This window comes from Carassius carassius, chromosome 24, assembly GCF_963082965.1.
Source record: "Carassius carassius chromosome 24, fCarCar2.1, whole genome shotgun sequence".
Classification (NCBI taxonomy): domain Eukaryota; kingdom Metazoa; phylum Chordata; class Actinopteri; order Cypriniformes; family Cyprinidae; genus Carassius; species Carassius carassius.
The window spans coordinates 28,771,129-28,785,911 of record NC_081778.1 but is presented as its reverse complement, the minus strand read 5'-3'; the positions used below and the strand labels follow the sequence as shown (position 1 = coordinate 28,785,911).

General features: G+C 36.4%; 2 protein-coding genes across 2 annotated transcripts in view; both read right to left on the bottom strand.

Moving 5' to 3' along the window:
• The window catches only part of LOC132103385 (synaptic vesicle glycoprotein 2A-like), a 19,607-nt gene extending 15,492 nt beyond the window's left edge, over window positions 1–4,115 (bottom strand). The window contains exon 1 of the mRNA XM_059508453.1: window positions 3,357–4,115. Within this exon, the coding sequence (XP_059364436.1) occupies window positions 3,357–3,954 (598 nt within the window). The 5' untranslated portion in view covers window positions 3,955–4,115. The remainder of the gene's footprint in view (window positions 1–3,356) is intronic.
• The window catches only part of LOC132103533 (myotubularin-related protein 11-like), a 27,797-nt gene continuing 16,971 nt past the window's right edge, over window positions 3,958–14,783 (bottom strand). The window contains exon 14 of the mRNA XM_059508649.1: window positions 3,958–4,097. Within this exon, the coding sequence (XP_059364632.1) occupies window positions 3,958–4,097 (140 nt within the window). The remainder of the gene's footprint in view (window positions 4,098–14,783) is intronic.

Genomic DNA, 14,783 nt, shown 5'->3' with positions numbered 1-14,783 from the left:
TATATATATATATATGTATATATATATATATATATATATATATATTGGTAACACTTATGAAAGTTTTTTAAAGCATTTAATATGCACTGTAATGCCCCTTATAATGTATCGTATGTTCTTATGAATAATTGTAACCACACAATATGATAAATTTATAATATTAATCTATTTATTGTTACACCTTTAGGAAGTATTTTGCATTGCCCTGCATTGTACAACACCATCATTTTAGGTTTTTAATTAGAGTTATATACAAAAAGATATAATGTATTTAATATACATTATTAATACATTTATAATGCATTATACATTTTATACATACAATTTAGCATATATACATAAATACATACATATATCTTTAAATAAACTATAAAATGATATTTTTCCTTGAAAACAATATATATATTTGCATATTTTTGTTGTATTAAATGCTGTTTTAATTTAAAGAACAGTTTCACATTATACAAAAAATTGTGTTGTTTTGTTTAGTGTATACTATAGACAAGGTGAAAGCATGGTCATATTCTCAATAATATTCCATAAACAATGTGTACAGTGCTTAAATTCTATGGAACTCTACAGTACTTTATTCTGAATTCTGCACTCATGCAGGCCTGTTTATGACCTTTATAGGCAGTGATGCAGAGAATATTTGCTAGGGAGACCTGAACAATAGAGATGACAACACAGAACACATGTGCAGTTTGATTTCACATGACTTGCTCACCTGACAGGATTAAAAAACATGGTTGCACTCGCGGTTTACCACGTGTCTTGAATTTAAAGGGAAGGTCTGTGTTATATGCTACTGCTGCTACACTAATGCTACACGACCCAGCCAATTAGGGCTAGGTGATGGTTGAGTGGGTGGGGCCAACTGCATTATGTCACAGGGGTCTCAGAGAAGGAGAGGGGATGGGCGGGGCAAGTGCCTGGAGACAGCTGACCTCCGCCTCCTCTTCCTCCTCAGAGAGAGAGAGAGGGGGAAGGGCGAGAGAGGAGGCTGTGATTCTCCCGCACAGTGACAGGAAAGCACACAGGCACCAGGGTTAAGGAAATAGGAGAGAGAAAGTGGGGGAGGGGCCGGGAGACTATTTATAGAGTCTTTTTTTCCTTTCTGCGAGTGTGTCTATGCGTCACAGATGAGAGGAGCGCGATGAACTGTGGCAGGTTTGTGTATTCTGTTCTTCAGTTTCACCTGAACTAATGTGCCGTTTGGCACCTGGTGTTCTGCTGAGGAATAGGCTAAATGTGTGATGTCAAAGCCACAGCAGCATCACCTTTAGTGCAGAGCAAAAGAGGAAGTCTATCTATCTGAGCCACTGTAGAATCCATCCATCAATGTCCCTTACAGCTGATTTGTCATAACATTTAATATTGCGATTTACTTTCAGTAGTATTTTAATTAATAATAGTATTTAATCCATCTTATTTTCATACTACACAAACAAATAATGCAGTTTCTTCTCTTTTAGGCTTCATTCATTACATTTAAAGCCATCAGTAGAGAAACATGCTGGTTGACTGCTGGATGCAGTGAGCAGAAACAAACCCTCTGCGGGCCATTTCATCCCACACATCCACGCTATTGGATTTGATTGGAGAGTGTCATGTGACAGAGGCTGGAGCATTTCGGCAGCAGAAATGCAGCTGCGTGTGCATGGAAACGTTTCAGCACTAGGACCCAGCAGAGATGCAGACAGCACTTCTGCATGAGTCAGGGCTGTTTTGTAATGGGAGAGACCAAGGGCCATGCTCCCCAATGGCACTCACATACACACTCTGCTGAGACCCACGCAGAGTATATATATATATATATATATATATATATATATATATATACACATATCAATGAACAAGCAGTATTATGAGCACACAAGCTCACATTATAACCCAATAACATAACAGTGTGAATGTTACGAGAATAATCACATAAAAGATCATTTATCAAAAAGACAACATTAAGAAACATAATGAATATGGTCTAAGTGCAATTTTTGTGGACATTATGTAATGATAATACCTTGTTTTTTGGATATGTAGCATGATATTCAAGGACCAGGATATTGTATCATAGACCACAAGAAGCCGTAACAAGCTATGAAAGCACACTGTGCTGTTCAGCATGTCTATTGTCAGTTAATTATAGCTCAAACTGCGTCAATGCTGCGTGGGGTTTGACCAGGATGGATTGACAGATGGTGAAATGGGCACAAGATGACAGTGGAAACTGGTTTTAAGATATATTTAGTTTATATGTTACAGAAAGCTATTTTCCCATGACCACTGGACAGAGATCTTACACATTCCTATACCTAATCTGGTTTGCTGGTCTTAGTTAGTCTTCCAGCTTGGTCAGGCTGGTTTTACAGGAGTTTTAGGCACTTTTTAGACCAGATAAGACCAGCAAACCAGCTGGTTTAAGATGTTGCAAAGGATCTAAACAGTAGTATTATTGGTTTTCAAAAAATAAAAATTTGCATGATTTACTTGTTCCAGTCTGACAGAATTGTCTATCTTCTGTGCAACACAAAATATGAACTTTAGGCAGAATATCTGAGGTTCTGCTTTCCATAATGCACTTTCAAAAATAAAGATGGTGATTTTGCCAAACTCAAAAAAAGGGCCATGAAATATCATCAACAAGTAAAATATAATCAGCCAATTTAATTGTAAGGAAAAGTGTAACATGGACATTATGCTTAACATTTCATTTCACAGTCATACAGTTTTGAAAATTTGTTAATTTTGGAGTAAATCATTCTTTAATCACCATTAAAATAATTCCAGTTTCATTACATTTATTTGCAATACATTTAGTTTTTCAATCCTAAACTTTTTCCATAAAAATGTAAAAAAATAAATCAGCAGTAAATTTATTTCTTTGTCTCTCACTCTCTCTCTCTCTGTCTAATATATATATATATATATATATATATATATATATATATATATATATATATATATATATATATATATATATATATATATAATTCAACATCTTTTAATAAATAGGTATTTAAATTTTCCAATTTTTTTCATTTCGGTTATGCTATTCACAATTCTTCCTGGGATTGCAGTACTTTATATTCATGAATTTAGCAAAATTACAAAATAATCATAATATAGAGATCTTTCCCTGACCACATTTTTGTCTTTTTGTCTAATTTTCAAATACTTTTTTTTTTTTTTACTTAAATCAAATTTGTAGTGTTTTTATTCACATTGTAACTGGTTGGTTTGGTTCATGGCTCGTAACTCTTTTTTTTTTTTTTATTAATGAAAAAGTGGATGAGCAGATGAAAGCACTTTATAACGGAAACCACAGATAAAAGCTAATGAGCTGTTCGACTTACCCAGCATCCCTTTGTTGGGCTCAGACAAACACATGTCTTTCTCAGCACTGGGAAGTACGAAGCCCACCACGAAGATCTCCACGCCATCAGCCATGAGGGCCAGACCCAGCACAAAGTACAGGGTCCACTGGAAGCGGCCGTGGCCACACTCCTGGAGGATGGTCTCGTACTGCTGGGCCAGCTCCTCCTGGTCCTTCCTTCTTTCCCCCTCATATTGCGTCTTGTCCCGGAACTGAGACTCTCCCACTCCACCCACCTGTATGTCAGCCTTCTCAACGGAGTCATTTCTGGGGATACCCTGGTATTCACCCTCGTAGATCTCATCATCCTCATCGTGGCCTTCTGTGGAGTCACTGTGAGCTCCTTCGTCATCATTGGCCCTGCTGTTGCTGCGGTAGTAGCTGCCGTCCTGGGCCTGCACGGGGTAATCGTCATCATCGTCTTCCTCTTCGAAACGGGTATAAGAGCGTTTGGTGTATTCGTCAGCCATCTTGTCCATGCGGCGGCCAACCTTTTTACCTGCTTGCCTTTTGACCTCCTTTGCAATGTCCTTAGCACCTTTAATGAATGCCGTACGGTCTCTGTAGCCCTCCTCCATGGTTTAAATTTGTGCGTTGATGTAAAGAGTGCTGGAACTGGGTGTCAAGAGCTGCCTGTTAGCATGTAGCAGAGTGAAGCTGGGCTGAAGAAATTCAGGACCTTGGACAGCAGCTTCTAGAGCACAGACCTCTACACAGCAGTCTGAAAATATACAAGAACACATGCTGTTATTCAAGATGAAAGACTGATGTATAAAAGCATTACTTTACAACATTAAAGGCAGGGTAGGTAAAAAATGTATAAACAACTTTCTTCCAAATTTGTTTAAACTTTCTATATATATCAATGCATAATTAAAATGTAAGTACTCTGATAAAAAGAGTATAAAAATCGAGTGACTCTAGACCGTTTAATCTGTATTAAACACAGCTCATTATTTCCATTCGGGACGAAACATAGGATTGGCTTAGGCGACTGTCACTCTCTCGCAACCATGGCAACCACCCTTTTGCCACACATGACCTGCCCACTTGCGCGCGCACGTTTGATTTGAGGAATTCAAGAGGCATGGATCCCAGGAATACCAAAACAATGGCAGAGAAACAGCAAGCAAATTTCACAGTACCGGCCTATGCAGTTAGTGAAGGCAAACCAGGCAAAAAAGGAAGACAGTAACAGTACAAGAAAAGGCAATGAACAAAAAGTCTTTGGATAAACAAAGAAATAAAACGCGAGTTAATATCGGCGTGGCTTTCCAGCGATGGCGAGAACTGAGGGAACTCAAGGGGCTGAAAAGTGACTCCTTGATGGCTTTATTTCTGCTGGACAGGTAAGTCTTTCTTTTTGTATTTTGATCATACGTATTTTTTGTTTATTTTTTCATGAAGCATGTGTCATTAGCACACGTAGCTGCGTAATATAGCTAACATAACATTACTTAGCGAGCCGTAGTAGAGACGATAAATAATCCAGCCCAGAAGGAAGGGGGTGGAGTGAATGGAAATAATGAGCTGTCTTTAAAACAGTCGTGAGAGGTCTACAGACACTCGATTTGTATACTTTCTTTTTCAGAGTAGTTACATTTTAATTATGTAGTGATATATAAATAAAGTTTAAACAAATTTGGAAAAAAAGTTTTTTATAAATTTTTTACCTACCCTGCCTTTAACACACCAATTTACAAATATATCACATAAGGTGTCTTGTTAGTAGGTATGGTAAAAAGATGGTCCAATGGGCAATATAATGGCGATTTTGTATGGCTTTCTGCTCTGTGCAGTTTATCTGTTCATATCAATGGATTTTTCCCCACAATATTAAATACATGATATGCAAGCTAGAAAAAGGGTCAAAACCAGGCATCTGCTATTCTAGCTAATCAACCATTTAACCAGCTTAAATCAGCTAATGACATGCTTAGACCATCTAGAAATCATGCAAAACCAGCTTTTACACTGAGCTTGGCTTCGGCAGGGTTTTCAAGCATTGAAATTACCTGAATAAATTTGATTGTGTTAAATGATCTTTGTGATAACAGCAAGAAAGTAATACACACAGAATTCAAATTCTTTTAAACTAAGAGCACAATTACAAATGACTACATGGATAACACTGGCAGCATGTAAATAGGTGGAGCAGCTCACGGTGACCTTGTTTCGTCCAGTTTACATTCAGGAGGAAAGCTTTTAAGAAACCAATCGAGCCTCCCTGAAAAATGGCGATATAATTGTTCCCGAGGGAAATTCATAAAGCCATCAGCCTGTGTTGCTTCGTACAATCTGTTGAAATTGGTCTGGATCCATTTATTGCATTAATAATCTAATATACATAATTGAGCCACATTAATATTATCTCAGGGGTACTTAGTAGTTTTACAGCACAGATAAAGATCTGTACAGAAATCTTTCACTGAAAACACCTGAAAGGGCTGAGATTAAGGGTTAGGAAACAAGAACCAGAGCTGATGATGACAACATGTGTAATATGATTTTTGAACAAATAACACTTAACACTTACAAGCTGGATCTTTTTAACTAATCAGAATGAGTGAGTCAAAAAGATTAAAAATCATTGTTGTATTTAGAATTTTTTAATCGCTGAATCTTTCAGAGAGGATCCTGATGTACTAAGTTTTAACTTTTTATCATGTCCAACTCAAATGATCAGAATTAATAATATAATAAATAAATAAATAAATAAATAAATAAATAAATAAATAAATAAAATATATACATGTATTTAATCTATCTATATCTCTCTCTCTCTTTATCCATCCATCCATTCATCTACTGTATGTATAAAATGTAAATCAGAAGGAAAAAAAAAATCAGCCACATACCCATATGTATAATAAAACCCATAAAAGAAAATTGGAGGAATTTTGGAACATTTGGAACCTTTAATTTTGCTGTAATAAATTATCAGATTTATTTTAATAATATATTACAATACAATAATTATATACATAAAATAAATGAATATATATATATATATATATATATATATATATATATATATATATATACACACATAAATATAAATATAGGCCTATGTATATAGAGTTAAATAACGATTCCCATTCCTAATAACACCGCTCTTCTATTTGGTTAACTACATGTAAACAAGTCACATTCCTTTCTACATTCTCATCTAATTTGCCTGTTCTTTTCTCTCTCTCTTGTTGTGTCTTCCTCTCTGAATAGAGCTCATCAGCTGGGCGGCCACCACTCAGCGTCCACATCACCCCGTGTCTGTGAAGATTATGAGCCGGCAAGACATTCAGTCTTCTCAGTGACAGACAAAAAAAAAGGCAATCTAGGATATCTGTCAGCACTGCTCTGCTCAACACCTCGACCCAAATCCTATTACGTTATCAGGGCACTGAAAAGTGAATACACAGAAACAGACCAGTCATGTGGACTGCTGAGCTGTAAATGCCAATCAAACAAATTGATGTGCTTCTCTTGTTAATCAAAGTAAATGCTGCATAATAGAGGAGATGGTTGTAAAGCTATAAACGTCTGTAAAGGTGAAACTAGGGCACTATGAACTCATCAATGGATGCGATTGGTCATAAGGGAGAAATGGCCCAGTTGGCAGCAGCAGGCATGGATCTGCCTTATGCTGTCCCCTGTAGTCGTTTCATTCTCACTCATACAATCCCTGCATGTTCTCTCCGCATGTGCACCTCTCTGCCAGCAGAGACCTGTGCTGCCATTGTGAAAGTCATTTTTTATATTGATTGAATTTCAAGGCTGATAAGACAGTGTTTGTTATAGAAAAATCCATGCAAGTGGGTTCTGATGAGTATTCAATCGATACAGCGCTGACACATGATGAAAATCATCAGCATTGCGGCCACACTCAGGGAACTACTTCGTCCAAAATACACAAATATTAAAAATACGCAAAATACATAAATATATTTCTTTCACTTACTCATCATGTCATTCCAAACCTGTGTGACTGACTTTCTTCTGTGTACCACAATGGATATTTTTGTAGTCTTGTTTTGTTTGTAGTGTTTATTTTATTGTATCTCATCTCATCGGAAATTGGTGGTGTCCAAACAACATTGTATTAATGGATTCCATTCCAAATATCTTCCTTCTTCTTCAACTATCATTTTAAAAACTATCATTTGAGAAATCCTTTGGTTACTGTGTTAAATGGTTCAGCTCAATAAAAAATTAAATTCTGACATAATTTACCAGGGTAATTATTATTAACTAAAACTGTTAAAGCATGTTTTGCTAAATAAAATAAAATAAAATAAAATAAAATAAAATAAAATAAAATAAAATAAAATAAAATAAAATAAATGTTATTTGGCCAACCAACTGAAATAAGTTTAAGAATTACATTTGTTAAATGTAATTAAATAAAAGTAAAACAGAAACATTATCATATTAAACCTAAATAGTAATAATAATAAAAAAAAAACTAATAAAAAAATGAAAATAAAAGCTAATATTAATAAAAAATATAATACTGTAGTACTGTATTTAAATATTAATACAATAACACTGTAATTTACTCAATTTCATATAATTCAGTAGAACACAAAATACAATGAAAGTTCCATACAATTAACATACTTAATGAAAGTACTGTAAATGTAGTTGCCAAGCTCCAAAAAGTACCACCTAATCAGTCAACTAAACTTATTTCAGTTTCAACACAACAGCTATTTCAAGTCTTCTGAAACCATATGATAGCTTTATGTGACAAACAGATTGAAATTTGGGTTGTTATATGCTCCACTTCTCCGCCATAACACCGTCAAAGATATTTGAGAGCTATAAATGGGAGGTAACATTTCAAATTTCAGTCCAATCCTCACACAAATCTACCATAACCATCCTTCAATACATTCAGGTGAGTAAATGACAGAATTATTAATTTATAGGTGAACTATCCCTTTAAAAGTTCTCAATGGCATTCAATGTCAACCTATAAATAACCCAGGTAACTAGTCCTGCACAGGCAGAGCACACAGGCTATGCTGCAGTATGGTTTCACAGTTCACAAATACATCTCATCTCTACTCAGGTCTGAAGACGGGGACAGCAATAGAGGCGTGCAGGAGCAGCGGTGTGTGTGAGAGGCTCTGCTGGGAACAACAGTCTTCCTCTTGGTGGAACACTTGCGTTTCAATTAGACTCATACAGGAACACATGTCAGCGCTTAAGAACAGAGCCTAAAAGCTCTGTGAACCAAAGCCTGGCCCAGAGCTGTCAAATCTACTCGCTGATACACTGCCCTATGCAATATGAGATTAGAGGCCTTTGAGATGTGATTAAGGACTGTGGTAGATCTAAAATGGAGTAAAACACATACAAAGACGACAGTGCCCTTCTTAAATACAGTAATAAATGAAAGTTCCTCTATATCTGCTATAAATCAAGAGAGATGGAACACTGAAAAAATACTTGTCTTTTATATTTCTTTATATACACACTATATATTATGGGAGCTTGTTTCCGCCACAGAATAAAAAAAAATTCAGAATTTGGAGATATAAATTTGCAATTGCAAGTTATAAAGTCCAATTCTGAGTAAAAAAGTCAGCTCGTTTTTCTGACATTTCCATACAGTTGTGAGCTTATATCTTGTAATTCTGACATTATAACTTACAATTGCAAGTTCATATAATGTAATACTGAGAAAAAGGTCAAAACTGCGAAATGTAAACCTGCAATTAAGTTTCATTATTTGGTGGCAGAAACAAGCTTCCATAGTGTTTGTTTTTTTTATTATATAAATATAGAATTTTTTTGGATGGACAATTATTAAGCCGCCCGACTGTTTTCAACATTGACTATAATAATAAATGTTTCTTGAGTGGCAAATCAGCATATTATAATGATTTCTGAAGGATCATGTGACAATGAAGACTGGAGTAATGTTGAAAATTCAGCTTTGCATCACAGGAATAAATTGCATATTAAACTATATTCAAATAGAAGAAACTTATTTTAAATTACAATAATATTTCGGAATATATTCAATTTTTGACTGCATTTTGAATCAAATAAAATGCAGCCTTGGTGAACCAAAAAAAAAAAAACTTTAAAAGCATAAAAATCTTACTGACCCAAAACCTCTGAACATTTCTGAGAGGTTACAACGTATCAGTAAAAGATCTTCCTACTGCCTCATCTTTAATTTTAACATCATTTTAGGATCAAGCTGATTGTGAATTAATTCTGATATAAAGGGTGGGCAATGGCTTCGCCTCTTGTTCACCACTGATGAAAGACCCAATTATGTAATTCAGTTTTTGAAGCCGAGTCGACGCCAGCGGGAGTGTAGATCATCATTCAACGAGAGACGAAAGCAGCGCATCAGCTTGAGTGTGAGGAGGCACATGGGACTGCACTGGAGAATCTCAGTGTTTGCCAAAATAAATCACAAGTGAAAACACTAACTCTAACAGTCCTGAGGGCCTCATTACTGTTTTGTAGGAAACAGCACCATGGAGTATGAAGTCATATTGTTTGGGTGTTTTCTGGTGATCTGATACTGTGCTACAATAATTCCATCAAGTGGCTAATGTCAATGAAAACCCCTCACACAGATTTTTAGAAACAGACCGATGATGGTTTGCTGGGTGACATCAAATAGCTTTGACAGAATTTCGACATTCACTGAAACAGGGTTTGTCAACCCAAAGTGAAGGCTGGATTTTCTCTTTCTTTACCAAAAACATGCAAATAATTAGTCACATTAAGGATCATCTACACCCAAGACTACATTCCCATACAACATCAACCCACGACATGTTCCTCTCCATAAAATACACAAGCAGATGCATTTAGAGGTAATTATTATGCTGCCTTCTAAAATACCTTATTTTGACCAAATTCTAAAGCAGCATCACATGCATGTTTCACAGAGAATGCAATCCCATAATGTCCTATGAAGAGCTCAGTAAAACATCCAATATAGCAGAAAAAGCAATAAAAAAAATGTTGATTCAATAACTAAACTATCAATAGAAAATAATTTACATTAAAATGCACAAACTGATCCAATAGTTCTGTGTGCTTTATATTTGTATGCTCTTAAAAATAAAGGTTCTTTATTGACATCTTTGGTTCCATGAAGTACCTTTAACATCCATGGAATCATTCCATTCCACAAAAGGTTCTTTATAATGGAATAAAAGGTTATTTTAAGTTCACTGAAGGGTTCTTTGTGAAACCCAGAATTGATCTATGGCATTGTGACTGCTGGCATTGTGAAAACTCCCTTTTGGAACCTTTATTTTTAAAAGTGCAGCCTAGCAACAGAATCATGCCACTCTACTGGAATCAACTGATGAGATGAGACTGAAAATTTCTAACAAATAGTACTTTATTATATCAATACTATAATATCAATAGCCCTTGTTCTAAAGAACAAAGGAGGAGGTTTGGGATGATAGTGTTAAAGGCCGAGCTGAAGTCCACAAACAGGATCCTCACATAAGTCCCCGGTCTGTCTAGATGTTGCAGAACATAATGCAGTCCCATAATGACTGCATCATCCACAGACCTGTTTGCTCTGTAGGCAAACTGAAGAGGATCCAGCAAGGGTCCAGTGGTGTCCTTTAGGTGGGCCAGCACCAGTTTTTCAAAAGACGTTAGAGCCACAGGCATGTAGTCATTTAGTCCTGTAATTTTGGATTTCTTTGGGATGGGGATGATAGTGGAGGGTTTGAAGGATGAAGGGACTTCACAAAGCTCCAGTGATCTGTTGGAAATCTGTGTGAAGATGGGGACCAGCAGGTCAGCACAGGATTTCAGGCAGGCTGGTGTAACACAATCTGGGCCTGGTGCTTTTTCCTTTTCTGCTTCCGGAAGACCTGGCGCACCTTGTCTTGGCTGATCTGAATTGCAGGTGTGGGGGAGAGGGGGGATGCAGGAGGTGTGACAGCACCAGCTCTCTTCCTCTGTCTGTGCATCCTGAAGTGCTTGATCAGCGTTGAGGCTCCGCCTACTACTATGTCCAGCAAAACATCAGAATTAGAGAAGAGAAAGTCGTGACATTTGCCAAGTATGGTAGCCCATACTCAGAATTGGTGCTCTGCATTTAACCCATCCAAGTGCACACACACAGCAGTGAGAAGTGAACACACTGTGAACACACACCCGGAGCAGTTGGCAGCTATAGATCCAGCACCCGGGAGCAACTGGGGTTCAGTGCCTTGCTCGAAGACACTTCAGCCATGGGTATTGAGGGTGGAAGAGAGCACTTTTAATTCACTCCCTCCCACCTACAATTCCTGCCAGCACCGAGACTCGAACCTGTGACCTTCAGGTTACAAGTCCAACTATGTAACCATTAGGCCACAGCTGCCCCCTTGAAATGATCGAAAATCTGTAATATATCGGGTGATGTGTAGTGCCGAATGTCCAGCAATTCGTCTCTGTTGAAACTAACTGCAGGGATATAACTAAAGACAGGACAAACTAACAAAAATACAAAAACATCTGAGGAGCACACAACGGAGGATGCCATCGTCATCTGCACAATCTTGGATAAGCAATGGTGAACAAGTGATGAAATGCTACATTTCTCCAAATCTATTATAATGAAGAAACAAACGTATCTAGATTTGTGGTGGAAATGATCTGTCTTTAACAGGCACAATGTTGGGATTTAAATCATGTTGGACACAAAAGTATGACTTTGGAATAAAAGTCATACATATTTGAATCGGATGATAATGATTTGTTTTGGCACTGGATAAACAATTATCATTACGCAAAAGCATTTTTAATCACAAAGAAAGATTTCAGAAAAAGCACTCAAAACGATCAAATATTCAAATGAATGCTTACATTACTATTCCTACAGTAGCAATGCTATTGACCTATACTTGTTGTTAGTCATTTTAAGTCTGTAATTTACATACAAGTCATTATAAATCCTATGTCATCCCATATAATACACCCTATTAATACACTTAAAGTGATCATTAATTATTCATTTAAATAATTTGAAAAGCAATTTCAGCATTAACAGTTTGCCCTTCAGGAACAATACACACTGAGTCACTTGTCTAACCGGGGTATTGAAGCCATGCTCCACATTGTGAATGATTATTTGAACAACATTTAAAACAAAGCTTCACCAGACAGATGGAATATGTGTCCGGTGGTCACACACACACAGGACAAACATGAGTAGGCCTATACAACATCCACAACATAATAATGGCTATAACAAGATGAAGCAGTAAGTCTGATACAAACAAGTGAATTTATCTGTAAGTGGGTGAATCTAAACCATGCCTGTTTAGAAAATGTTCAGGGCGCAATTCAGCCAATGGCATGAGTTTTAGGAGGGAGGGACAATCTGTTTGTTCAACCGATGGAAAACTGAGAGAGAGTTTGAAAACAAACATTATTTTTGAAATTTCATGTCATCATTTTCATGAAACAAATGTTGTAATGGCAAAGACACATGACACATTTCAGCTGTAATTAAGGACCACTTTTAAGGATCTAATTGAAAAATATTCACCATTCAAAAGGTTGATGGGTCTGGGAATGAGTGCAGTGGAATAGAGGGAGGAGAGGAGGATGTTAATGAATGGTTAGAAGCATCTCGACAGCGGTCTCTCAGAAAAGGACAGAGCCGTCGTGAGTCAAGTTAGCCCAAAAACAAATCTCTCAGGCTGTCACCATGGCCACAGTCACTCCTGCCCTCTGCTACATCAGCACCACCAGCATCCTCTGCCCTGCCTCCATTTTAGCCGAAAATACTCCAGCGCAAACAGGACTGAGCCACATTTGGATGGGTGCTGTCAATGCAACATTTCATTAAACACATGAAGTACTTCTTACATATTGCTGCAATACAGCAAATGTGAATTGCAACTGAAATGTGAAAAATATTTTCTGCAAAGATAATTTTCAGAGAAATCATCATCCTTAAAGTCACTATGAAATTAAAAAAATGGCCTTATTTGCTTTCTTAATATGTTCCTGATCTCATTGTGCATGATTATCATTAGCACACATTATTCTACAGAAATGAGAAATTTCATTATTCATTATTTTGTTTCCACATTTTAAAACAAAATATTTGAAAACTTGACAATGATATGTCAATATGGATTAAAAAAAAAAACTAGAAACTACTATTTTCTACTGCAATTTGTCTTTCAAAGCACTACACCAGAATTGCTTCTAAGTGAAAAAATAATTTGTCATCCAAATGTAAGAACTTCTTCTTCCATTGGTTTCAAATTCTGACTTTGGCTTACTTAACAGTGGGACATGCAACTCAACAGGTAATAATAATATAATAAACAAAGCGCATTCGTGGCATATTCTGCATGTGGTGTATATAGTGAAGTCCAGGGAAAATGATAGATCCCTCTATAAGAGCTCATATTCTACCGCAGGGAATAATGGGTGAGAAATTACCATATGATTCAGTTATATGCAAACTCATGCACTATACTAAACCTAAGCATATTGCGGTTCCAAAGAAACCCCTTAACCTCTATTTGCATCATTTTGAAACTGAGGACATTTGGATGTAACCTTGAAAAGAATCATATTGACACCACTGTTGTTTGTTACACCTCAAAGATGTCTACACCCTTTATCAATCTCTCTCTGAACACATGCTGGGTGAGTAATGTATAGATTTCCTTCTGTGTGTAAAGATACATCTAAACTTTTGCTTCAATTTGGCTGCCTTTGATTTTACTCTGATAATGTACAAGTGATTTTTACAAAAGACTAACAGATGGAAAGTGCACAGGTATTAAAAGATACAGGGGGAAAAACTATAAACTAATTACCAATTATCCCAAGGAAATGTTTCATTTAGAACACTAAAAATATTTCTTCATAAATAGCCAGTTTTTCCACTTCATATTAGAGGTCAGTACAACGCATGGAAATATTACATTAAATCAAAAAAGTTAACCCAGAAATGAAAAACGGGAGGAAATTTACTCAAACTCAGGCAATCCCAGATGCAGATGAGTTTGTTTCTTCATTGAAAGAGATTTGAAAGAGAAATTTACTAAACACAAAACGACATTTTATTTCAAACTGTTGCCTCTAGCTAATATATGAGTCCACTATTCATAATATTGCTTTCTCTAGTGAAAAAGTAATCTCGTCTGAATCAGGAGATAAATATGCACAGATCAAGCACTGTTCACAAGTGAAAACAGTCCAGAACAGTTCTAAACAAAGATGATGGAGGATTTTGATTTGAGAGGACAACAGGAGATGAGACTTTTACACAGCAGGAAGTGTGATTATGGATTATGGAGTGGTATTCTGGAAGGAAGGAACCCCATAATAACTCATTTGCTTCTTACAAATATGAGGCTTTACACTTCACAAGAACTTAATTGATGGACTGGAGTGGTGT